General features: G+C 38.5%; 1 protein-coding gene across 5 annotated transcripts in view; it reads left to right on the forward strand.

The window, feature by feature from the left end:
• The window catches only part of MGAT4D (MGAT4 family member D), a 45,323-nt gene that overhangs the window by 11,165 nt on the left and 6,699 nt on the right, over positions 1 to 27,459 (forward strand). For 4 of the 5 annotated variants that reach the window (XR_012651678.1, XM_075036004.1, XM_075035977.1 and 1 more), the window contains exons 2-10: positions 4,448 to 4,609; positions 8,179 to 8,319; positions 10,226 to 10,359; positions 12,563 to 12,609; positions 15,053 to 15,166; positions 16,363 to 16,438; positions 21,613 to 21,724; positions 22,649 to 22,779; positions 26,532 to 26,639. Coding sequence is in view for 4 of the 5 variants with exons in the window: in XM_075035977.1 (XP_074892078.1) it covers positions 4,448 to 4,609; positions 8,179 to 8,319; positions 10,226 to 10,359; positions 12,563 to 12,609; positions 15,053 to 15,166; positions 16,363 to 16,438; positions 21,613 to 21,724; positions 22,649 to 22,779; positions 26,532 to 26,639 (1,025 nt within the window). In the remaining variant the exon portion in view is untranslated. Of the gene's footprint in view, positions 1 to 2,972; positions 3,069 to 4,447; positions 4,610 to 8,178; positions 8,320 to 10,225; positions 10,360 to 12,562; positions 12,610 to 15,052; positions 15,167 to 16,362; positions 16,439 to 21,612; positions 21,725 to 22,648; positions 22,780 to 26,531; positions 26,640 to 27,459 lie in introns of those variants that run through there. The other variant, XM_075035994.1, reaches the window with a different exon arrangement.

Below are 27,459 nucleotides of genomic sequence, written 5' to 3' on the forward strand. Positions count from 1 at the left end.
AAGTGTGCGTGCATGGAGCTAAGAGAAATAATCTGTTGACTTTCAGAATGAGTATTTGCTTTAGAGATTAGTGTTGTTTCTAAGCAGTTTCAGTTTCCGCTGCAGAAAGTTATATATATGTATCTGTTAGGAGATAGCACAAGATTGCATTTAAAACCATTTTAAGTATTGCCATCTTAGAATTACAGTAGCCATAAGTCTGTATGACAATGTGTAGTAAACCGTCAGAGGAAATGCTGTAGTAGAGCTGAAAATTTGTTGCAAAAGCTTTGAGTGCTATCACTGCATCTCGTTGGTTGGTGGGGGTTTTTTTCCTTTCCTGGGTTGTAGTCAGTGTAACCCCATTGAAAATTCCTAGTAGGGTTTCCTTAGCCCAGCAGAGTGATTAATCTTCAGCTCACCAAGGGGAAAAGAAGCCTTTACCTTCATTTACTTTTTGTAGTTTTGCCGTAGGTCCTCATCTCACAATTTTCCGGTTTTCCCCTGACGCTCCCCATTCCTGGTAGAACTATCCATAGACAAGGCATTGCCAAGTCGGGCTATTGCTGGGGCCAGAGTTCATTTTGTACTACAGCTGAAGCTCTTTTCTCCTGGCCCTCCTTGCCAGAGTGAGCAAATTAGTGAAAACGCTCTGCTTCTTTCCAAGCAAGCTATTGCAAGCAGCTGTGTTTTAAGTTCTGTGTAGATCCTTAGATACTTAAAGAGCAATGCTTCACACACACAGACACGCACACACACACTAAAATCCATTTAAACTTCATGAGCATTTAAATATTTAGGCTATTTAGCTTCATAACGCTTCTAACTTCATCTTCTTAGCTTCCTACAAATATATCAGTAATAAATACTGTTCATGACAGAACCGTATTGCACAGCAAAATGCAAAAAGTTCAGTACTGCTTTCCAAACACACGTTTTTTGCCAAAGGTTTACTAATAGTTAATATTGCTCATTTACATATGCTCTAATAACACTTAGACCATTGCACGTTCTACTTTGAACTATATATGCTTATAATAACAAACTCATTCTTCGCTAAGGGTGAGCAAATACTACATTCCTTTTGTCAAACCCTTGCTTCCCCAGCAGTCAAAATCAAATGAGAAGCAATTATGAAGAGTCTTGTTTTACTAACTGAACAGAGGCTTCGATTCTGAAAGACTCAAAAATGTGGTTTCCCTCTTCTGGCCTGAAGAAATAGATAAGGCCAATTACAAATGCCAGCTTCTTTGGGTGCACTCAGTGATAGCTGAGTATTGACCTTTTATTTGCCAGAGGCTTCTGTGGTACTTTGGTAGGCTCACCTGTAAGTAAGCAAATAAAACTACAGTTATTTGGTGCTTGCCAAAATGTGAGCCCAGTAGTTTTGAGTCACACTGACACTGGACAGCTGAAGGAATTGTAAAGAGAGGGACTACAATGATGTTATTCACCTGCAATTTCTTTACTGATTCCTCCTATAATATAGTTGTGCTGAGGGGAATTTCAGTTTGGTTCAGCAAAATCTTATGCTATTACAGCACTGGAAATGTCAATGGAACACCACTTTCCAGCATTTAATTGTGAAACACCTCTGTTACAAAATGATTGTTTCCCTTTTCAGAAGCAGCAAGTTCCATCCTGTGGTACCGTGTATTTATCCTAAGATTATGGGCTTGCTCTTTGTTGTTTGCATCTCCCCAAGAGCACGTGGAACTTTACTGCAGGTTAAACCTCCACTTTTTCTTGGCACTTGATGCTATCTAACTCCTAATAAAGGCAATTGGAATTTCAAGAAAAATGTGCATCCATTACTGTATCTTTAGTTTATATTTCTACATTTGTCTTGGAATTGCGAGATGAATCTCCACAGTGTTTGTGTGTATTGATGCTCTATTTGGAATCACTTTCTTGCTATGAAGACAGTAGGATTAATGTCTGTCAGTCACCTAAATCACCTTAAACCTTCTGTTTCCATTTTATTCGTATGCATTCTAAAGCAAAAAGCTATAAGTTAGATTATGGCATTGGAAACACAGCTGCAAAAGAAAAGCATAAAACAAGAAAGTGTATTCCTACATAGTAGTTGATGAAAGGGATCTTCCTTAGATGCTTCAACAATTTAGCTCGTCTGGAGTCCTAGCTCTGGACCCTGATGTATCATGACAGATTTGTATTGGAAACCCATTTTAGCCTTTCCCCTGCAGTTATTAAAAGATGGACTCTCCATCTGTTGCCTCATTTGCTTCCATTTATTTATTTATTCATTTTCTGATTATTTTTTAGGGAAGCCTACTTCAGTAAAGTAGAACTTTCTTGTTGAACACAGCTGAAATAGTCCAGTTTTCCCCTCCCTTCAACAATGCTAAATTTACATTCATAGCTGCATAATACAGAATATTCCTGTGCCTTTCTTGCAAGTCAAAACATTTTTAAGCCTGTCAGAACATTGTAGGAAGCATTCATTTTATGGGCATTTTACTAAGCGTACTTTAAATTTTTAAGGAGACCAATAATAATAATACAGATCACGTTTACTTCTTTTTTTCGAACTACTTTCTTCCTAGATGTTTTACACTTCAGGGTCTTCCAATCATACATTTATTGATTAAATTAAGGACTTGTGTTTACTGCAAATAAAAAAACCTGTTTATCCAAAATGCAAATTAATTCCAGTTTGAAATGCCTCTGCAAAGCCTCACAAATCTGTATTACCTGTGCATTTTGCTCTTAGTCTCTTTTACAGGTTAGAATTCCTGGGAATCCAGGTGGCCAAGAAGGCCAACGGCATCCTGGCCCGTATCAGAAATAGCGTGGCCAGCAGGAGCAGGGAGGTGGTTGTTCCCCTGTATTCATCACTGGTGAGGCCGCACCTTGAGTACTGTGTTCGGTTTTGGGCCCCTCACTACAAGAAAGACATTGAGGTGCTGGAGCGTGTCCAGAGAAGGGCAACCAAGTGGGTGAAGGGTCTGGAACACAAGTTTTATGAGGAGCGGCTGAGGGAACTGGGGCTGTTTAGCCTGGAGGAGAGGAGGCTGAGGGGAGATCTCATCGCTCTCTACAACTACCTGAGAGGAGGTTGTAGTGAGGTGGGTATTGGTGTCTTCTCCCAAGTAATGAGCGATAGGACAAGAGGAGATGGCCTCAGGTTGCACCAGGGGAGGTTTAGATTGGATATTAGGAAAAATTTCCTCACCAAAAGGTTTGTCAAGCATTGGAACAGGCTGTCCCGGGAAGGGGTTGAGTCACCATCCCTGGAGGTGTTTAAAAGACGTGTAGATGTGGCACTTCGGGACATGGTTTAGTGGGCATGGTGGTGTTGGGTTGACGGTTGGACTCGATGATCTTAAAGGTCTTTTCCAACCTAAACAATTCTGTGATTCTATGGTTCTATGAATTCACTTTTGCCGACAGACAATGGTGGGTCCTAGAAAATGAGTCCTGCCAAGGATGGGACTCATCACAGTCCACAAATAGAATGGGAGAAGTGTCTAAATAACAGCTTTTAACTAAAAAAAAAAAAAAGAACACAACAAAAAACAGGGTTACAAAACATTTTAAAATGAAGTAGAAGTCCCCTTCTGCCTTCTACTTTCTTTACTTACTATTGCAAAGTGAGTGACATTCTTGAAGTGTTGCCTTATATTAATTTTAATAAGTCTAACAATCTTCATTCACGTGGCAATGAGGCAGTGGAGGCACTGGCAGGTATGAGTCATATATCATCTGTGATAACTGAGAAGTTCTGACAGTACTAGCTTCTTAGGAAAGTGGATCTTCTGTAAACATAACATTGACATTATCTGAGAATACTATGCAGAACAGCAGAGGTGTCTGATAACCGTGACAGAGAGTACAGTGTTTCTAATATCAATGTGATTATAGAGTATTTCATCAAAGGTGGGCTATATATTATGAAGGTATCCTTCAATCCAGAGCACAGTTTCAGTTGTTATCTCATTAAATATATCCAGGAGTTCAAATAACTATCTTTACTAATAGTTCTTAATATATTCCAGGCACTTTTTAACTCATAGATGAAGACTGAATACCTTAATATCTGTATTTTAATCTTAATAGTGTTTTATACAAAAGACAAGCCCTTACATAATTACACACTTCAATGTGACAAGGGTCATCAAGATTTGTCACTTGGTGACAAATGTTGTTGGCTTTACTGGATAGCACCTTCCCCTGCAACGCATAGTCTTTCACTGACTTTTTCCTTATTATGGATGTCATATTCTTGTCTTTAATTGCAAGCCTTTATCCAGCTGTGCTCTCTAAACTCTACTTCTTAATACTCTTCCAGACTTCTTCATTCCATGAATGAACTTTGAGCAGCCTCTTTTATTATCGTTTATACACTTCTGGACACGTCTTCTTCTGAACCGTCTCCTATTCTTAGGCTTTCTCTTTATTCCATCATATAATTCATCTCTGAAAAGAAATTATGTTCTCATTGCAGGAAATGACTTAGACATATACCAAAGCCAGCTTCTGGAACTTCGGCAAAGACTATTGTATGCTGAAAAGGAAAATAAAAAAAGATCACACGAACTGAGCAGTGCCCTAGATGAAATTAAACATGTAGTTGCAAAAAGAATGAACTCAACAACAAATCATACAGGTTTGTATTTATAAACATGTACTGTGTTAACGGTTCAAAGTTTTGTGTGCTCATGTTTCTTTATCAGCAGTGTGGGAAGAAAAATCATTAATTTGATTAGGTGGAAGTTTCTACTTTAAAAAAAAAAGGGTGGGGAGGTAACCTGTAGCCCCTCTTTAAATAGGATCGGTTAGTAACTAAACAGATAAGGAGAGGAATAAAAGGGGACGCAATAGACTGCAGCTGTGTCATAGTGGCAAAGCTGTACATACTGCTAATCGAGTTTCTTACAGGGCTTATCCCTTTCCTGCTGCCAACTACAGAGCACTGAATAAGCAATTTTTACCAGCTTTTACTATGCCACTACACCCTGATAAGTACTAGGGCTGTGCCTAACCTGGAAGGCAGGTACACCTCCTCAGATGTTCTACAGTCCTGCCCCCCTCCTGTCCAGGTGGAGTGACCTTTGGGGGGGACTTTTTGGCCACGAGTGCTCTGCCATCCTGCCGGCGGACCCCAGGCACCGAGGTGCGTGTGGTGGGTGCGCAGTCTCATCTCAGCAGGCAGAGCACCTACAGCTGGGTGCTTGCTTGAGCCTGGGAGTTGAGAAGCCCATGAGGTCTTGCTGGCTAGGTGTAGCCTAAGAATGTTCCCCCTAAAATTTATTTTTATCTTGGAAGTAGTTTGCTAAGAATCTGAAGGAAATGTGAATGCTTGTAAGTGATGCCAATTAAAAGAAAACCTTGGGGGGGGGGGGGGGGGGTCTGCTCTTTTTTTTTTTTTTTTTTGGGGGGGGGGCGGACACCAACATGCAATTAAGTTTACTCTAGTGATCTGGCTTCTTCCCAATGCTTAATTAAACTTCTTATTTACTTAAAAATATATTAGTCCTTGTCTTACAGACTGTTGTACATCCCCATCTCTTTGCACACTGTAGTTGCATACCATAGATGAGACAGTTGACAGTTTGATTCTGTCCCGTAAAAGAAATGATGTACTAGTGCAGGGTCTGCCTTCCCCCCCGTTCAGATTGGAAGAGCTGCTTCCCTGGGGAGAGAAGGAAAACTAGAAGGGGCATCTCTGCACTGGAAGCATTCCACAACACACCCTGACTTCAAAAAGAGTCTGGATGCTACTGAAAACTACTTTTTAAAAATCCTTATTTGCATTCAGTACAGTGGGCTGGTATCAGATTAAAATAGGGAATTAACCAGGACTCTTACAGGGGAAGAAGGAACAAGGTGCATTCCTGCTTTGTGTAGTCAGCTTTGTTTCTTACCCTGGTCTTCCCTGCCTCTTTTTGTCTGTTTATTCAATATTAATTCAGTGGGGCCTTTCAGATGTGTACAAACAAACGCTTGAGTGTTGGCAGGGTTGTGCCCTTACAAGCTTTAGAATAGAGACCACGTTGTCAGCTACCAGTAGCCTCACATACTGTGGACAAAGAATTATTGCCTAATGCACATAATAGCAGTAGAGGAGCGTGCGAGTCCCCCTTCCCTCTGCTTTTCATTCTTATTGGGGCCAGCTGACTATCAGAAAGTATTAAAGCTGTCAATTCACAGGATTCAAAGCAGAAATTTCTTAAAATCACTCCATAGATTTCCTTTTATTTTTACTTACTCTTCTGCTTCCCATTCCAGCCAAGTCTTGTTATACAATAAAAATTTAAAGGTTTATTGTACACAATAAAACTGAAGTCCTTGCCCAACCCTTGACAGGTACTACTTCCGAATGAAAATGGAAAGTCCTTGAAAAGTTATGAAGGTCGTTTTAAAAAAAAAGTTTCTATGCAGCACAATTCCAGTATATTTAATGGCAAAGCAGAGTGGGAGGAGTTGTGGGTCTCTCTTTCATACACAAATGTCTGGACATCTGTGTGCGTGTGTATATATATATATATATATGTTTGGTTGTTGAGGTTTTTTTAGAACTGTTTTCTGTAGAGCAGGGAATCTCTGTTGAGCCCTAATTTTCAGTGGGAATATCTTTTGGAAGTTGTAAAACTTCAAACAAATACTGCCCATTCAGTAAGCCTCTGTCTTCATTGATCTAAGCTGAGTGAATAAAGCTGATGATGGTCATATGTAAGACTTGTTTTAAGTAACTTTGAAGGGTGGTAAATTTGTGGAGTTATCCTAGATGCATTTCTTAGGAAAAATAACTTTCTATCTAAGTCAGTAAACCTTCTTTTGCTTTGCTGACTGTGAAACTGAGTTTTCAAGTTTTCTGCAGCTTGGAAGGCCGTTAACATGATTTTGTTGGCTAAAACTAATTGAGGTGGTGTTCTGATAGCACAAAGTGCCCTAGCAGTGTCCTCTTTGCACAACTGATAAAGTGTCTGGAGGAGGCACCCACTGAAGTATGAATTACATACTTAGATAAATTCACAGGAGCTTTGTTTTTCTTTCAGGGCAAAAAGACATCCACATTGTAGGTAGCTAGTTAGGGTATAGAAAAATTGAGCAACAGAGAATGACAGGCAAAATTCTGGTATGAGAGCCATATGCTGCCTGTGTCCGGAAAGCAAGATTTAAGCCTTTAGACAACTGGTAAATAAAGTCTGAGGTGATCTTCGGTTTTGTTCCCAAGCATTTTCCTTAAATATTAGACCATTTGCTATTCTTTATAAATATAGTCTTCATTTTAATCTGTTCAAATACCTCTTTTAAAATTGCATGGTGCATATTGTCCCTGCCCCCGTGGGTATCTTAGATTAAGTGCAATTTTTTTTGCCAGCTTTTAATTGATTTTATAATGATTTTAGAATTAAGTTGTTCTAGTTTTTATTAAATTTATTTTAAAGAATTTTCACCACCACTGGAACATTCAGGAATATTTATGTCAAGGAATATAAATTAGTAAATTAATGGTATCTGTTTTTTATATTGCTTATTATAAAAAAATAGGATTATTTTTATAAGGTCACACTGGAGTTATTTCAACATGAATAAATATTCTAATTATTTTCATCTTTATTTTAAACTAGTAAAGAAAAAATAAACATTCCCTAGTTTTGTATTAACTACTACAGTCTTTTGTTTCTTGAGTAGTTTCTAAAGGCCTGGATCTGGTTGTCTTTTTTGCCATAGGACTTTTTATAACCTGAGAACTTCTGTTTGAGCCCTGAAAACCACCATGTGTTACATTTTGGGGAAAGCATTTAAGTTTGTTAAGTAACTAAGAAAATTATTAATCAGAATCTGTGTTTCTTTTCATTTAAAAAGTTGCTTGCAACTAAGAAAAAAAAAACCAGCAGTTTTTTTCCTGCTGCTTTTAAAATAATTGCTTATTGTGTTTTAAGATGGGTCAATCCTGCAGCTATTTAGGCACAGGGAAATGCAGGCAGAGTGCCCAGGAGCTCTGCACCATCGCCTGAGTGGGGGCGGGGTTGTATTGGGCAATTCTCCGGTCATTACCGGAGGAGGGTAATATATATGACACATAAACACTTCTGAGGAATAGTTCTAACTGAATGACCTTGTGTGTGGTAATCTGCTAGTATTCAGTTGAAGAAAACAGTTGAAATAATAGGCTTCACTGCTGGCTTTTTATTTTATGTGTATGTGTGGATTTGTTGTTTCTTTAAGATGATATGAAGTGGAAAGAGTTAAACCTGACCAGAAAACTCCCCGTGCATTTTACAAATATGTACTACTACCTACCTCACCTTCGAGAATATGAAGATGCCATTTTCCCAAATGTCATTTTTGGCCAACAGAGAACTGGAGGTAGGAAATAAAGTTTGGCTTGTATTTTCTATATGTTTATGTTTTATGTTAAGTTCTAGCAATGAAGCATACTCAGAATTCGGAGAGGGTTTTTTCCCTAAACTTTATAATGTTGCCAGACTGAATAAATTTTAATGGGAATGGCAAAAGCACTTTTACCACTCCCATCCCAATTTCAAGTCTTCCCCAAAGTATTCTGATAAGCCTTTTCAAATATCAACAAAACATAGTCATAACTTAAAAGCAATATTATTTTTGTTCTTAGTCATGGATTCATGTGGCAAAGATTCATTAGCTGACATTTTTTTCCCCACAAAATTAGTATGAGTAAGGAAGCCAGAGAGAATTTACAATTCATACAGTTTGCTAAAGTTAGAAAGGTGATGTGATCATTTGAAAGATATTAATAAATCTTCAGTATAACTTTCTCATCCACATGAGAAATCAGCTGACACCTGCACAAATCAAAACAAATTCCAGTGAACTATAATACAAACTATAGTGTTACATCTTCTCCTAACTGTCATGTGATAGGTAAAAAAAAAACATTCCAAAGCAGTAAGCAAACAAGGAACTAGTCCACCATTTTTCTGGGCTTTGTATTTTGTTGAAATTTTGACTTTTCTTGGGGCGATCTCATTTAAAGAAACATTGGCAGCACTTTTGATTTAACTAAAAAACCAACTTGGCTGTGCCCATGACAATGGATAACTTTCTACAGCCTTCTCATTACTAGGTGTAGTTGTAGCAATGTGATCTAGTGCTGTAGTTCTCAATAGAGTGCCCATAGATGAGTATCAGTCTGCAAAAGACAAGAGACTGTCAGCAAAATGATTTGCAAAAGACCCTCAGAAAACCAGATACATTCACAAGCAAGAAAAAAAATTAAAAAAAAAGGAAGAAAAATAATAAGTAATAAAAGAATGCTCCATGTTTAATTTTCATTTATTTGTACATGAAAATCACAATAGCAAGACTGCAGTTTAACAAGTACAGGTTGACTTTCAGCATGTAAAACCAAACAAAACCCCAGTGGTTTAGCAGGTTATGTGCTGTGAAGGAACGTTGGAACATTGGTGTTTTTGAGCTGACACTAGCACGGATGATAAAGACTGGAGCAAGTCACCAACTGCACCTACTCCTTTCCTTGAAAATCTGCTGCTTCCCTACCAGCCTCACGAGGTTTTGGTGAATAGGAATCATTTGCAAGGACAAAGAATTCCACAGGTTTACTGAGTTATATTAGGTCACTGATTTAGGTAATGCCCATACCAATGAAAAAAGAGGTGTCCTGCTTACAATCTGATGATGTGACACGGCACAGGTTTGCTAATAGTGGAGTCTTTGCCAGGCACAATTTCAGTTCCTTTCTTCTTAATAACGATAGCGTCTAAGTTCCTTTCTTCTTATTATTGATTATGTCAAAGCCATTGATTCCTATCAATTAAACTGCTCAGAAAGATTTTTGAGGTGGATTCCTTTCTGAGATACACAGTGCTCAGCTCCTGTAAGAACTTGATCACTAAAGCAGTGTTGGTTTAACTCTTACTACTCGGATCTCCAACTTCATACCAAGAGTTAGCACTTATTTTGCAATACCCACTTTTGAAACTCAATAACAGATACCTGTGTGTTTGCCAGAGGTAGTAATATCTCCAAGTTCTCAAATGTTGATAGTCTACACAGTGTAGACCTGGTGCTTATAACGCAGACACAGGTGTCTCTAACCTAAACTTAGCTGGACATATCTCTCCTTCCAGGTAGTAAAGCAAATGCTGTCACAGTGGTGTAGGAATATTAACTGTCAACAAGTCTCATGGTCACATCAAATCAAAATTAAAAGGTAATTTCAGTTTCCCTTTACTTGAGTTAAAATTACATGGCTTGTGGACTTCTTTCTTTGCAGTCTCACTGGTGATGGGTATTCCTACTGTGAAAAGGGAAAAACAACATTATCTGATTAATACACTGCATTCCCTACTGTATGAACTTTCTGAAGAGCAGAAGAATGACTGCGTAATAATCATCTTTGTAGCAGAGGTAAGTTTGAATGGAAAGGCACAGTATGCTGATAGGAAGGCAACACGGAGATTTACGTCTTAGTGTAATAGTGTAGGGGAGGCTACAAAATACTGCTAGCTAGGCCTTTGAGAGGGATTTCTTCAGGGCTGGAGGACATAGTGAGCAATTAGTGCCTCAGTGTTCATATGTGGAAAAAGCTCTGTAACTGAGGTGACCGAAGGGTAAAAAGTCATATTACATTTACCAACACAGCTGTTGCAGTCAGATTTTCAAATAAAACAATATGAACTTATTTCTCTGAAAGTAAAGTATTCTACTTCAGGAATGAAATGTAAATCTTCCACAGAAAAGTTCCGTAGAACCTGAAAAATTAAACTTACTCAGTCTAACAAGTTCAGATTATATATCTGCTGTTTTGATATCCTTTATCTTGCAAAGTACCTTGACGTGTGGAAGCCTTGCCTTCTGCATGTGTATCAGCATTTCCTGTGAAAAAGAAAACTGTTCAGAGACTTGGAACGGTTCCGTGTTTGGGAAAGTAAACAGTGCTCAAGGGAAAATATTAGGGGCAAATGATTTTTTTTTTTTTTCTCATTCCAAAATGTCTTGATGACATTGGAAAAAAGCTACAGAAGGGAATTAGCTAGTGATATTTTCTTCCAGGTAAAAAGACTGTGCAATCATTCAGATGTCATATTTATTCTTCAGATTTCTTTGTCCTTCCATAAACAACTTTAAATTTCATACATGTATTCATTAACGGCTAAAGTTTGCTTTTTTTTAGTTCAGTCATCACTTAGAGCAGCTTTTGCAACTGTAATACTGTCAAATAGAACATAGTTCACTTTATTAAGTTAGGTCATGACTTCCACTTTTCTGTTTGGATGACAACGATAAGTAGATAGGTCCAATTTTATTGGCTGTAGTTCCTCTTCAGCATAATTTGGGGGAGCTGAACTTATTTTACAGTTGCTATTTCCCAGTGAAGAGCCCTGGCAATGATGAGCTTTGCCTAGTTGCCATTTGGATAAACCTTCTATTACAGGGCTTCAGAGAGTTCTCAGAGTTTTTAAGGGTTAACTTCTGAACAGTACAGTTTCCCACTGTGGACAGAACTAAGGTGGCACTTCTAACAAACAGTAGCTTTGGTTGTAGTAATAGTTCATTTCAGCCAATTTAAGATTAAACTGCCATTGTAAGAGTCGGTCTTTCCCCTTTCTCCTATCCCCAAAGTCACATTCTTGCAGCTTCCATTTTTCAGCCATGCAGTAAATTAGAGCAGGCTGATTGTGCTGGTATGAGAGGTGATAAGAACATTTAATTATGAGAGGAGGGCAGGTGTGTTCACTGATCGTGAATCCACACCTTCCTTTTTCCCAGCAAGTTTCAGAAGATCAAGTTAAATGTTTACATCATGGGTTAAGTCAGAGTAACTTATTGACTGAAAGTGAGTTGCAAAGTTGTATTTTTTTTCTTACCACAGTTCTTTACTTACCACTTCACATTGTTTGTACTTATTACAAATTTAATATATAGCTGGTAATAATTATTTGTGTATTTTAAAAAAAAATTGAATTGCTAAGACAGGTATCGTATTGCTTTGGAAATCACATCCATAAAACTTTGCGCTCTTTAATGTAGCTAACAGATGTGTTTTGCACAGTAGAACTGTTACTTTTATGAAACAACAGCAATGAATAAGTAAGTCCTTAAAATTTCCAGACTAAGAGCCACAAGTATGTTATATTAGAAAGAAACTCTAAATAAATATTTTAAATATCACTAGCTTTAGAAAATTTTGCTTAGGTGACTTTTCTCAACTGCCTCAGGACACTTTCGTGATTTTTGGATGATTAAACTGAAACAGGTCTTTACTGACAGTTATATGACTCTGCTTTCCTGGTGTAACTGAAAGCTGTGGAACAGAATTTTATGCAGAAAATGGCTTGGCCTCCTGCAGAAGCAGTGAAAAAACAAAATGCAGAAACCATAGCTGGAGATAGTTCAGTTCTACTTTCAACTACATTGAAAGTTCAGTTGGCTTTAGTCCTTTAGTCCTACTGTCCTTTGCTAGGAATGCTCCTGTTAACATACTGCTTTTCTTTGGAATGAAAAGAATTAGAGAATAAAACTGAAGTGTTTGCTTATAAATATTCCCTACAAAATGTTGCTTAATACAAAAATGGGTGACTTGAAATGAACCCCCCCCTTTTTTTTTTAGGTGAATGCAGAATATGTTAACAATGTTGCAGAAAGTGTTAAAACCAGGTAAGTCCTATAGAGCGTAACACCCAACAGCTAGCAAACACAATTTTGAGCTTTTATGGAAAGAATTAGAGCATTTCAGCAATAAGTTACAACTCTGGCATACTGAAATGGAACTGCTATGAAATGAGGCAAAGGTGCAGTGTATCGTGACACACTGTGAAATTCAGAAGAGAAATATGTATATCAGTTTATGTTCCTTTTCTTATTTCATAAATATGCTTTAACTAATCAGGCAAAGTCTCAGCTTAAGCTTCTGATAAATATTTACTTGAACCTAAGTCCTTTCCCCATGAAATTAATGATGCAATTCAAGGCACCTGAGGTTATGTGTATTAGGTCCCCACTGACTTCACAGCCCTGCAATGTATTCTGATGTCTGTCATGTTTTCTAGGTGTCTTTGTTTCCTCGTTTGTCTCTTTTTCACAAAGACAATGGACTTTGGACAGCAATGGGATTATATTTATATTGTTAAATACCATTGTATGATGGGTAGCATGAGATGGGTATTCTTTGCCATGCCAAATTTATGTAAGAGCTATCAAATGAGGGCTTGGTTCCCACTGCAGTTTTGCTTGCTCTTACCATTCTTTCCCATAGACGTTTACAGCACCATGTGAATGTTAAAAACCTGAGAGCAGCTGGAGAGGAACAACTGCTAAATTAAAATATTGGGGAAAAAAAGTACGCTCATTGGTAGATTTATTTTGTCTTACAAAAGCTGCTTTCTAAGAAATGATATAGTGTAGCTAACAGTCACAAAACAGGTAAGGCTAAAAGGCCCTGAAGCGCACCTGACTGAAAGAAGCGAGAGGTGAAATCTGCCTTGTGCTGCAGTACTGGTGTTGCTGCTTTCTTTGATATGCAAGTTTATTCGTGAATTGGTTACTCTGACAGAACCCTGCTTTGGCCAGTATTTGAAGTGAAACAGCTTTTGCCCTCTCTCCTTCTTTAAAATGACTACAGGAGAGCTCTCAAACTTTGTATCAATGTTTTATTAGAATTATAGAATCATTTAGGTTGGAAAAGACCCTTAAGACCATCAAGTCCAACTGTTAACCTAGCACTGCCCAGTCCACCACTAAACCATGCCCCATAGCACCACATCTACATGTCTTTTAAATACCTCCAGGGATGGTGACTCAACCCCCTCCCTGGGCAGCCTGTTCCAATGCTTGACAAACCTTTTGGTGAGGAAATTTTTCCTAATACCCAAACTAAACCTCCTCTGGCACAACTTGAGGCCGTTTCCTCTCCTCCTATCACTTATTACTTGGGAAAAGAGACCGACACCCACCCAAAACAAAAGAAACCGACCCAAAAACCAACCAAACAAAAAAATTGAACAAGATCCCTGGAGAGGTTGCCCTTTTCCTTCACTTTGAGGCTTTTCTCCACATCCTGCTCTACCCAAGGGTTTCCCAGACTGTATTTAGGGTGCAGGTTTCCCCCAGAAGGCTCCCCAAGCTCAGCCTGCGAGCTAAGTAATAGCAATATAATAGCAATAGCCTCCTGCTTCCAGAGGGTTTAGCTAAGGTGGGAGTGCTGTAGCTAGGACAAGGTGAAGAGGCAGTCCTCCTCGGTACTGTTGAACACCACAAAGGTACCATATGTACAGCAACTTCAGCACTTAGATCGCTTTTATGATTTCTTCATGGTTTTTGAAAAAATTACTGTAGAGTAGATGCTTTGTCAGTGTTACACAGTAATATTGAGATTCTTTTTGATAAGAATGCGTGTACTGTGCTGTGCTTGATTTTTAATGTTAGCTTGTTTTCATTGATCATAGGAAAGGGGGAACTCAGTTCTGAAAACTTATTTCAGTGATCCTATACCTATTAAAAACTTTAGATTTTTTTTTTTTTTAACATATTCTAGAGGAAGGGGGAGATTTGGCTTCCAGGTTTGGTTCCCAAAGCTGATGACACATTTTTCTCAATGACTTTTTAAATGGAAAATTTAATTATTGGAGCAGAGACTAGACCCAGACTCCCCATCCCAAACTGCCACTCCAGGACAGTATCATTTTGGCTAGAATGTAGAATTTGAGTTAGAGCAAGTGTAAGGAAGCTAGGAGCTCTCATGCAAGGGGGAACAGTTGTGTGTAGTTCTAGGTAGTGGATTTGGTTGTGAATTACTGCTGCATTTTGGCAACCATCTCAGGATTATGAGTAAGCATCTATAGATGCAGGAGGGGCAGGATTTCTGAGACACAGTTCTCTTCAGTGTTTTCTGAGACTTTGATGATTTACTGTCCTGCCTGTTCTCATGGCTGTCAAAGACCCCTTCTTGGTTCCTAACTGACAATCTGTGTGACTTTGTTTCTTTGCTCGAGTTGTGAATTCCACTTATGGAGGAGCAGATAAAACTCTGGGGAGCTGCTGTCTGTGGTTGCCCTCAAAAGTCTTTTTGAGGAATGGTGTTTCACTACCCTTCTCTTCACAGCTTCCCCAGAGAAATCCAGTCTGGAGTCCTAGAGGTTATTTCTCCTCCTGCTTCTTATTATCCAGATCTTTCCAACCTGAAGAAAACATTTGGGGATTCGGAGGACAGAGTAAGGTAAGATAGCCGTATAAAACCTAAGAACTTTTGCTAAGAGTATAAAATGGAAAATTCTGCAAAAGTCAACATTGTTTGAGCTGATAATGTTTTTGTGTTTCAGAGCTAATGGACCTCAAGTGTACTTTTAAAAAAAATTGTTACACAAGGGGATCTTGAGAAAAGCTATGCTGCACATCAGCTTCAGGGTGAGAGCCAAGGCTTCTCCTTTGGGTCTTGACTCTAGGCATCCCACAGGTTTTGAACACAGGAAACCTCAAGTGGCTCCTTAGCAAACTAGTAACAACTACTTTGGGTTTAATTAATCACCTAACTTTTGGTGATCATGGACTTTTTATACTACTGTTAATAATATATCCTAACTGGTGATTTCATTTGCTCATGTGCCTCAAATTCACTGAGAGATTATAACCTAACAAAATTGATTTACTGGAGAAAAGTAATTTTCTTTTGATCAACAACAACTTAATTTATCAGAAGCTACCCCAACAATGCAGCAAGAGAGCTGCACTACTGAGAGTTTAGGTTGGAGGGAATCAGCAAGTATCTGCATGCACATATATTGGGTTTATAGATAAACCTTGTATCTTTCAGAGCATAAACATGTTTACATACTTAAGTTTCAGATATGATTAGATTTGTATCGGATATACTTTTACGTTAATTAAATACTGATACATCACTCTCTAGTCTTTTAGCATTGATTATCAAACATCAGCTTCACCCTCTGGTAAAATGAGAGACAGTACTTTGTAGAGATAAATCTGTGTTTACATTTAAACCTGAAAATAATGTTTATCAACCTGTTTTCTGTGCTGTTCATCAGTAAAAGCACTTAATTTTTGATCTTTAATCATTGTGTATTGATCTCTACTGTTCATCATATATCAAGTAGAATCTTTAAGTCATTTGACTTGAATATACTTGTTAGACATTTTGTTTCAGGCTGCACTGATACAGATCAAAATTTTTTGCTTAGTTAATGTTAACTTTTATAGGAAAGTCAAATTATTTACAAACATTTACACTGATTACAGAGGAATTTTTATTCACTTAATAATGAGTTAGAATACGTAACGTTACAATTTTATTGAAGAGAAAAAACTGCAGAGCATTAGAAATGCTTTTATTATAGAAATAACTCTTGCACCACCCTACCCCCCCCAAGCTTATCAGAATTTGCTGCTTATGTTTAGGTGGAGAACTAAACAGAATTTGGATTATAGCTTTTTAATGCTATATGCCCAGCCTAAGGGAACCTTTTATTTACAGGTATGTTCATATTATCATTAAGTAGCTGCAATACATCTGTACTGATTATTAGCTTTGGCAATTATAATTTGTCTCAAAGGCCTCAATAAAAACAGCAATCCGTTGCCATTTTCTGTGTATTTTGCCTGTGCTCTTTACAAGCATCCACATATTTCTGTGTTTATATACATCTTGCAGCCAGGTACTATTTGATTAAATCCATCTGTAACTTCCTGTCATTTGTGAGGTTGGATAACAAGGTAACTGAAGCATGAAATCCTTATTTGATTAGGTTAAGAAAGTCAGAGTTTAATGTGTTTTCACTTGGTGCAGCAAGACAGAATAGTGGTGGTAGGTCCAGGTTATAGCCCAGATCACAATGAATAAAAAAACCCTTACAGATAGGGAAAGATACCAGTATAGTGATACTGGAGACAAGGTTAAACTGCAAGTTGGTACAGATCCTAAATTCTCCGGAAGATTGAGAGTGTTAGAGTTCAAGAAGATCCCCATGCATTCAAGCTTAGGTTTAGCCACCATTCTAGATCTGTGCTAATTTGCACTCCATAAAGATGATAATCACCACCAGAGATTGCAAAATTTATCATGACTGTTGAATAATGGAACAGATCATAAAATTTCATGTAGCTCCTGAATGTCACTCGTTCCAAAAAAAAGTTCAGAACAGCATTTTGCTTAGTTCTTAGTTTTCCTGGGTCTTGTCCTGCTTGAACAGGCCTCAGACTCTGTATCACGAAAGTACCTTACAAGATTCCCAGAAGCAGAAGAGAAGACCGCAAGAGCAGGCATCTCATAAAATTCTTGTCAGCATTTAACACAAACGCGTTTGAGCTGGGCTCCTCAAGAGTCTATGCTCCGTTCTCAGATTTGGCATAGGCACTCAGAAGGCAGGTGGACAAGGAAGAATGTTGTCTATTGAACAGTTAAGGTTTACTGGGATACAAAGTGTTTTCCCATGACTTTTCTATATTTTTAAGAACCCAAGTTTACTAAGTGCACTAGAGCATTAAGGCATGGGAAACACGGTGAAGGGAAATGTTAAGCAAGCTGCCGGATACTTATTGTCCCTTTCTATTATAAAGTTCTCCAAGCATTCACGTTTGCGTGGAAATGACTTATGTATTTGTATTTTTAAAGAAACTTGAGAATATGCATTTTCTTTTCTGGGACATTATATAGGGACTGAACTGTGTTGTTCGGAGCAAAGCCTGGATTGTGATGGTCTGGTGGTAGTTATGGCTGCATTCAGAATTTTCTTAGAAAGAAACTATGCTTTCTTCATACTGTTACCTAGTACATCCACTTCTTCATTTCTGTGTCCAGTCTGCAGCTGCTTCTGTAGCACAGCTGCTGGTCTGCCCAGAAAATACTCTCTAGAGTATAGGTGAAAAGAAGGAACACATGCTGCCGTGAAGTTCCTTATGATCTCCCTCTATTTGGAAGCCTTGTATTAATGGCAAGCAAATAACTTAAAAATCCCTTTCCTCAGCCTGGGACAAAGATTTACTTCAGTAATCTTAGGGAAAACTTGAACTAGCTTAGATTTTATTTACTGTTTTGTCAGGAATAGTATCATTTGGGTGACTGATACTAACTTCTGAATTTTGAAAGAAGATACGTGTATGTAGTTACACTTGATGTCTACATGATAGCATGAGCCAGGCAAGATCTTAGCTGAATAAACACATAAACACTCATTCTAGCATACTGCTGAATCAGAATTTAAGCAAGTAGCTTTGTGAAGTCCATTGAAGCTAATGGGGCTACACTGTGGATGAACCTTACCTACTGATCAAACATAATCTTTGAAAAAAAGACAATAAATCCCATTGGTCATCTCATCTCATCTCTTCTACTTGAAGCATCTCTTCTACTTTCCCTATCTTTCCCTACCTCCACCCCCCTGAATCAGCTACTGCTCCTTTCGGGCTTTTTTTGTGAAGTTTTCTTAATAAAAAACTAAGAGAACTTTGAAATACTTGTTTCCACTTTCACTATACTTCCTGGAGTCCACCAGAGCCCCTTGAGACACTTGTAATAATGTCAGAGACAAGATAATGGGGTCTTAACACAGCCATAAAAGCAGACATTCGAATCCCAACCTAGTAGTGAGAAGATGCATTTGTTCTTTGTGTCCATATAGACTTAGTTCATTCTGAAGCACATAAACATTTAAAATCTGAAAGTATCTTTGAGAAACTCAGATACAGCAGTTTTGGGAAAGTGTTTTCTATTAGCACTCAGGTGAAAATAAAACATTAATTAAATATTTTAGTATCTTCAGTTAAAATCTGTTATAAACTTCAAACTTAGTTAACTAAACTACTGCTATGCTTTTTTTCACCTCATGAGTTTTTTCCTTGTGAAGGCTGGGGGAGCTTTGTGTATTTATATATAACATATATGTATATACTGATAACATATATTGCCAGCAGCACTTACCTGTACACCATTATTATAATTTCTTAAGTGCATTTCTCTAATGGTTTTAAGGCCTGAGCAACAGTGAAGTCATTAAGGAGTCTTTGTATTGATTTTTTTTTCTTCCCCCCTCCACTAGACTCTAGGTCAAGCCTGTTATTTGGTAGAGTTCCTAAAGAAATAACTTTCATGAAATTGCATTTTTAGCTGAAATTTTCTTTACGCTTGTACTAAAAGAAAAAAAAAAAGGATCTTTATGGAATGAACTATTGGAGGTTTGTTTTCTGTGGAAAATGAGAGAATAAGGTTTTTCAGTTTAACACTCTTCACATATTCGTTGGACGATGATTCAAAATATAAAAATACCCTAATATAATTTAGAAAGGAAGATACTTTCCTATCTGATTAGAAAGGAAGATACTTTCCTATCTGATTCCTACACTTCCATTGTATGCTACCACTTTTTTGTTGCTTCTTCATTTTTACTTCTCTTAGACAGATAACCCACATAAGAAAAACGTATGGAAACCCATTTATTGTCTATCATTTAGGAAATTTACATAGCCTTGCTATTGTGCACGTATCTTTTTTTCATCCCAAAGTACTGATGAGTGAAGGGAAATCAGCTGCAATCGTGTGTTCTGCTGGCCTTCTCATGGCAATGGGGCAAATGAACTAGACAGTTCATATCTTAAACTTCCAGATCCAGCTGTGTACAGCCACTGCATAATCTCCTTTGGTAGATAAGAGCATATGAAAAACAAGTGGCTGTAAGCTGAAGCCAGAAAAAAATCAAATTAGAATTTGGGTACCACATACTAATTGTTCAGGATAATTACACATAGTAAAACTTACTGAGAAAGAACTGATAATGAAATCTCTACGCAAGGGCAGATGCTCTTCCAGAAATATGTTTTAGGCGAACACAAATTCTGGGGCTCAGTACAGGGTTAAGTAAACAACTTTTAATGCCCTGTGCTACATGGGATATCAAACTACATTCTCCAGTATTCACTTTCAACGGTCAGCTTCAGAAAAGACTGTTTCAGACTTCTCACTATGCAAAACTATTTTCAGTTCATAACCACATTCACACCGCTTTGCATCACACTCTCTATATTTTTCATCTTTACTACTTTTGTACACTTTCTTTTAGTGTTTCTCAATATGGTGGCCTCACTAGGTTTTGGAGATACTCCTCTCTCTGCCTTTCATCCTATTTTGGGTGCCCCTCAATTTCTCTTTAAGGATTCCCTGAAACTCTCTTTGATTCCTTGCTCTTCTTCCTTTACATCTAGCTACTGGGTAATCCTCTTAGCTCATTTAATTTTATGCACAATTTCTTGTAAGCTGATGTTGTTCTCTTCTGCATAACTGTCACCTCAAGTCAATCCCCAGATCTCAGAATCCGTTAATAAGCATTCATCTTGATCAGTTTGTCTCTATCTATCTATTTTTTGTTATCTTACCATCAGTAAAAGCTGGCAGGGTCAAAACAGATCTCTTAATCTTGTTTTTCAAACTTCATTCTACTTCCTCTTGAGTTCACTGTTGTTGAGAACGCATTTCTCCCCCACCAGCCCTACACTTGAAGTAATGGCCAAATTCAGCTAAAAGCTGTGGGCCTGCTCTCTCAAGCTCTTGCTGCTGACTCTGCACTGAGTCAGTTAAGGATGCAAACCCAGCAGGAAACGGTGCAATTTTTTTTTTTCTCATAGCATTTATTTTCTACCTATTTAGCTTTCTGAACCAGATTCCAGTGCCACCAGACAAGCACCAGGGCCAATGAAGTACAGCAGTTAGATGAAATTAACTGTATCGTTACACTGCACCCCAACATTTTCCTGAAGGCTTAGCCTCCTCTTCCTGTGTTTTTCACACCCATACCAAATTCATACCCTGAATTGCTTGCTCCTTAATTATTTCTGGAATTAATTTATTTCCTTTGTGTCATTACCTCTCCTTGTTTGGACTCATTATCCTCAGCTTTAGTAACTGGAACAGCTTCTGGCTTTTCAGATCCCGCACTCTTCTCTGAAAGCCATGCAAAAATGCAGCCAAGGCCTTTCCCATTTCCTTGATGGATGTCAGTCTCCTTTTCCAAGTATCCTTTAGCTGGCTCTACTGCTATATTCAGTGTCAGCCTTTACAACACCTCAAAAGCTCTATGTATTCCTGTCCTTCAGTGTGATTCACAGCATGTTCCTTCTTTCATGACTAGTATTCCCTGAAACAACTTGCTCTCTACTAGCATCTCAGTAATCATCCACAGTTCTTCTCAGTCGCCTTTTAGGTACGACAAAGTCTGCCCAGGTTACTCTACAGAGCTTTTAACCATCTGCTTTAGTCACCTCTCTTTTCAATTTGCTCCCATTGCTTATCAGTGCTTATATAACTTCAGTACAACCTGTCTACTGTTGTCTTCCTTAGCCTCTATCTTTTTGCTTAATGTTTTCTTTTAAGTGAGATCTCTTCAAGATGGGGAGTCCTCCTGTCTCGGAAAAGTGAGAAGCACTCATGGTGTTATAGTCACTTCTGTAAATAAATATTTAATCAATGATACTGAAACAGAGATTTATGTAGAAGCTAAGTAGCAATCCACTGTTGTTTGGCCCAGCTTCCGTACACACTGTACAGCAGTCAGACACAATGCAGTTATCACTTATGTGTGGCAACACCACCACCCCCTCTGCAAGCAATAAACCCACCACTTTACCTTCTCTTTTTTTGTTGCTTTTCTTTTTTTCCCCCAGCTGGAAGATGATATTATAGCCAAACCTGATTATATTCAGAGTATAGAAAACTTTGCTGCTGAACAGTCCCAGGAATGGATGATTCTTGAGTTCTCACAGCTTGGATTTATTGGTAAGTATTAAGACCTCAGCAGGGTCAATTGGATTTGGAGCTGCATAGGTCGAGTGGGTCTCACTCAGAATTAGATTTCAAAGCATGGAAGGACTTGCATATCAAAACTTCCTTGGTTCTTCAGGAAAGCTCCCACTGAAAGTCTTTTACTTTTTGTGCTCTTTAAAACTGTCTTTTTAATGCAGAGTGTCCTCAACATAGGATCTAGCAGTTGGGTTCCCATAAGAAGCAAATTTTCCGCCTCTGGGCACTACATGCCCCTGTAGCATGTAGTCTTCTTTTCAAGAATGGAATTTGAACAGTCTATAAAAAATCCACTTCCTTTCCTTTGTGGAGCAGAACATGCATCCCATATCGTAGGGAAGGTTTTTTATTATTTTTAGTATTAAGTTTCTTTTTTTCTTTGGTTCTAATACAATTTTCTTGTGGTAACACCTTATAAGTGTTAGGTCAAACAAAGAAATCTAACCATCTGCTAATACAAATAGCAAGAGAACTAAATGAACAGTGATAGTATTTTAAAAGCTATGTTTTTCATATCTAGGTCTTAATTTAAAGATACTCAGTATAGTATTGCCAGTGAAATTGCATGTCTAGCATTTTGAGGAATTATTCAGATTTCGTTTCATCTGACACACTGATACAGGTAACTGGCAGATTTCTGTTTAGAACTAGGATATAACTGCACGCTTGATTATTCAACTGGTTGACTATGTGAGAATATCTCGAGGCATGGGGTGGAAATCTTTTCAAAATCCCAACAAGCTGGAGGATAAGCAACTCTCCAAAGCTGGAGTCTGTGTGAAATTTTCACTAAATATCAAAATTGCATCCATGTGTTTAAGGCTGGAGTAAACATAAAGCTGGTGATTTTTGCACAGCAATAAAAACATCTGAATATGCAACTTCTTGTCTTGCTTTCAGGAAAATTGTTTAAATCGGAAGACCTGCCACTCATAGTGGAATTTTTTCTCATGTTTTATAAAGATAAGCCCATAGACTGGCTTATAGACCACCTGCTCTGGGTTAAAGTGTGCAATCCAGAAAAGGATGCAGTAAGTATGTCTGAATTTATGAACATAAGTAATACTCAAACAGTCTCAGTGACAAAATAATTTATTTTCAAGAAATGGAACAGAAATCTCTCAAACCTGACTGACTTTGGAATTTGTGGGGAAAGATCTGCTGTGGATCTGCATAGTGTGGCACTGTGTGTGAGCCCATTAGGGCATATGGAGAGGCCTGACTCACTGAAATTCAGATTTGTGCACCAGAGCTGTTTTGCCTCCATCAGCTCAGAATATGGACAGCACAAGCTCACATCAGCCTGCAGCTGGTCACGTAGGCAACCCTGTAGCACCAAAGAAAATTTTGAATATGTAAACCTATGTGGATTATCATTTCTCATAACCTTCTGCTGACCATCTAATATGAAAGTCAGTAAAGCACACAATTTTACAACCACAGTTGTTCTGAATTTTGCATACTGATTCGTTTCTTTCAGGAAGCAGAACTTAAGTGTTTTGCTTTAAATCTTTTACTACCTGGGAAAAAAATTGACTTTGCCTGAAAAAAAAAAAAATGCAGGGAAACATGTAGATCCAACGAACTAAATTATACTTTTCACTAAAAATGAAAGAAACTGTTGTGTTGAATTGCAAAAGGTGCCATTTCTAGCACTACAGGTGAGCCCAATGATATGTTAAGTATTTCTTGATATTCTTTCGCATTCTTTCTCTCACCAGTCTTTGGTGCTGGTCACTACTCACACTCTTCTTGTATAACAGACTGTGCCACAGAGGGCTGACCAGAGTTTCTGCTCCTTCTTGGTTTTTAAGGTTCAAGAGTTTTGTTTGATTAGCGTAGCCAGTCCCCACTCCAGGTGTTCGCACATGTTATTTCTGTGTTGATAAAGAGAAAGATAGGAGTTGTCCAGACCAGGAGGTTGAGGGGGGGGAACAAACAAGCTTCGAGTTTTACTGTGTAGCAGAGGTGATTCCCAGGGATAGCAGACAGTCCCTGGTTTTACACTTAGTAATGCCACTGAGGAATCTTGATTCCCACTTCATACAGACAGGAGTAAGCTTTGAAATCCTACTCCGTGGGTTAGGCTGGCTCATAGGAGTTAGACTGAGCCTCAACTACCTCTAATTTAGGTACTTGCCTGCCTGTGGCAACAGAATAAAAAGAAGATAGTATTATATTAATATCACCCATTCCAGATCTGCCTAACACATGCCAACCTCAATCTGACAGATGAAACATTTCACTTTTATTTTTTAAATGACTGTTCTAGCTTCTAAGACCCAATTCATACCTAAAACGAAGCTGTGTTCCTGAAAGGCACCCAGGCCAGCAGCTTGTGCAAGTCAGTGGTATCAGCAAGTTCCTAGTGAGTTTCCATTCTGCAACTGCAATTTCAATTGCTGTGGGTACCAAAAACCTATTGAGACAAGTCAGTCTCACGCTGCCCTTGGGTGGGAATGACCAGTGGCATGACCTACTGGGACTGCTTGTGAGAATGCAGAAGAGGGAGGCTGGAAGAAGGACAGAGATCCCAGCTGCTCCTCCTCCTCTGCTTGACAGATTGAAGTGGTGGACTTTCCTACGGGGAAAGCAAGCTAACAGAAATCCTTAGGCCTCACGGGAGACTCAACGGGGCACCAGTTTGTGGCTTTTATGTGCCATCCTGTGGTGATGGGTGTTTGGCACATGTTTTCAGCCTGGGCTGGGTATCAACATACCAGGATTGAGCTACATCTGCTCACCGAGTTGGAAAAGACAGTTTGTGATGATCAGAGCTATCAGATCTCTGCATGGTTCAGAAACTTCATCATGTTTACCTCCTGTGAACCATCATCCAGTTCTGGGGTCCCCAGTACAAAAAAGACATGGACCTGTTGGAGCAGGTCCAGAGGAGGGCCATGAAGATGATCAGAGGGCTGGAGCGCCTCTCTTGTGAAGACAGGCTGAGAGAGTTGGGGTTGTTCAGCCTGGAGAAGAGAAGGGTCTGGGGAGACCTTATAGTAGCCTTCCAGTACCTGAAGGGAGCCTACAAGAAAGCCGGAGAGGGACTTTTTACAAGTGCATGCAGTGATAGAACAAGGGGTAATGGCTTTAAACTGAAAGAGGGTAGATTTAGACTAGATGTAAGGAAGATGTTCTTCACTGTGAGGGTGGTGAGGCACTGGGACAGGTTGCCCAGAGAAGTTGTGGCTGCCCCATCCCTGGAAGTGTTCAAGGCCAGGCTGGATGGGGCTTTGAGCAACCTGGTCTAGTGGAAGGCGTCCCTGCCCATGGCAGGGGGGTTGGAACTAGATGGTCTTTAAAGATCCCTTTGAACTCAAAATGGTTCTATGGTTCTGCGATCATATGCAGTGGCATGTATCTATCAAGTGTAGTGGGGACTAGCAGGCTGCAAAGATGGGAGCCCTGACTCAGCAAGGAGCGTTATCTCAGTTTCTGCACAAATGACCACACCAGTCCTGTTGCTACTGATAATTCTCAGCTGCTGCCATAAGTAGCCTTTTTGGAAGTGGTGCCATAGTGTAAAAGGAGGCATGCTAGAGACTGCAGTCAGTAGAAGGATCACAAGTTTATTTTCTCATAATTTTTTTTCTAGCAAAAGTATAGTGTGCTTTTTCAAAGAAACAGCTGCCAATAAATTGATCTGCATGTTTTGTGGTTTTCCATTGTTTTGCCGAACAAATATAAAAATACCTAGTTCTTTTTGTAGGCTTCAAGGTGGTTTTGAACTTTTAATTGGTACTTCTGTGGAAACCATAAATCCCCCATGAGTTTTGTTGTTTAAGCTGGCTGAGTGAAGACTATCCGTTCTACCTTTAGAAGGCATTGATATAGTTTATGTAACATTTTTCTTTTATAGAACTGAAAGCACTGGATTGATGAGGTAAACACACTATCCTCTCAAAAATAAAGATGTGGGACCTGGGATAAGAGAAGTTAAATGATCTTCCAAACTCATACAATAATTCTGTGGCAGAACTAAGAGTAGAACCCGAGGAGTCTCATTTCAGCTCTTTGCTCTGTTCTATGCTATTATGCTTCATTATCTGTCATTAATTATTGTAGCATGTTTGCTTCATTGTATCAAACTATGGTGCTTTATAGATACAGAGCAAAAATTACATTTAAAGAAGTAATTTGCTATCATTCAAAAATCAAGAAACTCAGAAATTAGTGCCAATTACAGTTATTTAATTCCCTGGTATATGCCATATCACAAAGTGTACTAAACTGGAAAATCAGGATTGAAGTACAATATCTAAGGGCTTTATGTAATTATAAGATAAAAGATACCTAACGTATAGTATATTATAAGCCTCTCAAACATAGCAGAAAGAGCCAAAATGATAAAGATTGAAATGTAACCAGAATCTATCTCACGAAGGTCAGTTTTAGTCAAAATAGTTTAATTAGAATGATATGTTAAGGCCAAGAGTTGAAATGAAATTTGTTAGAAACAGTTAAAAAAATCAATCCGTTTCAGATTTGAGGTCCATTTTTGTCACTCTGAGGTGCGATTGATGGTATATAGTGCAGAAATCCCTGAATTAGGAGTGGTTGAGCCTTCAAATCTACATAGCACCATGAGTGGAATTATGCGGTTAGGTCTAGAAACAGTGCATTTGAAATAAGGTGACTGTTAATCTAAGGATAACTCATTTAAATATGGGTGAAAAACCTGGACCCATACCTTCAACTACATAATGGAATTGCCTTATGGAACTTAGTTTGTCTCTCCTTTATTTAAATAAAACTTCCCTCCTTTTTACTTTCTTTCCAGATACACTGTGAAAAGGAAAAGGCAAAGTTACGTATCCGTGCTAAGCCATCTCTCTTTCAGCATGTGGGAATTTATTCATCACTGGCTGGGAAGATACAGAATTTGAAAGTAAGGATAAGAAATTAATGCCATATTTCTAAATTATATGCTTGTTTTCTGACTTGTTTCTCAAATCAGTTTCAAGCATTGCATCTTTGGCATTAGATGGTATTTCCATATCCAAGAACATTGGTTTACAGATTTGGGGGAGAATATTGATCTGGCATCTAAACTGCAGGTGGGCCACACTGCTTCTGCACAAATATCTTTGAATCTCTAATCTGAACACTTGTACCAGTCACAGAAGCATTTCATGGCATGTAGGAACCCTCTTCACAGCACGAGGTTTCATGTGCTTTGCACTGTACAAACCCAAACAGCTATGATGGTTTGTTTTGGCCGAATAGTCCACAATCCCAATACGAGGGACTATTATGAAGAAGGTATACTGCTAGGACAAGGGCATGGCTATCATGAAGCAGTAGATTTTTAGGGAGAGTTTGGAGGGCAAACAGCGGATCTACCATGTGTTTGATAAGGACAAGAGCAATGAAGCACCAGACTTCAGGGATGCCCTGATGGGCATTTAGACTAGGCATGAGATGATTTGAATTGCTGTATTGGATCAGACTAGAGGTTCATGTAGCCTTTAGCAGAGACCAATATCGGATGTTCTGGCAGCAGGCATAGTAGACAACTATGAAATAGCCTACTGTGAAGGATATTTTTAAATCTAGGCAACTGAGAAATAATAAGTACAGGTCTGTCTACAAACTGTAACACTGAGTCTCAGTGATTACATTGAAATGAATATTCTATTTCTATTAGAAAGAGATTGTATATTTTTTGACACTGGGGTAATTATTTTCTAGAATAGCTTCCTGTAGTA

The sequence above is a fragment of the Buteo buteo genome, chromosome 1, assembly GCF_964188355.1.
Source record: "Buteo buteo chromosome 1, bButBut1.hap1.1, whole genome shotgun sequence".
Classification (NCBI taxonomy): domain Eukaryota; kingdom Metazoa; phylum Chordata; class Aves; order Accipitriformes; family Accipitridae; genus Buteo; species Buteo buteo.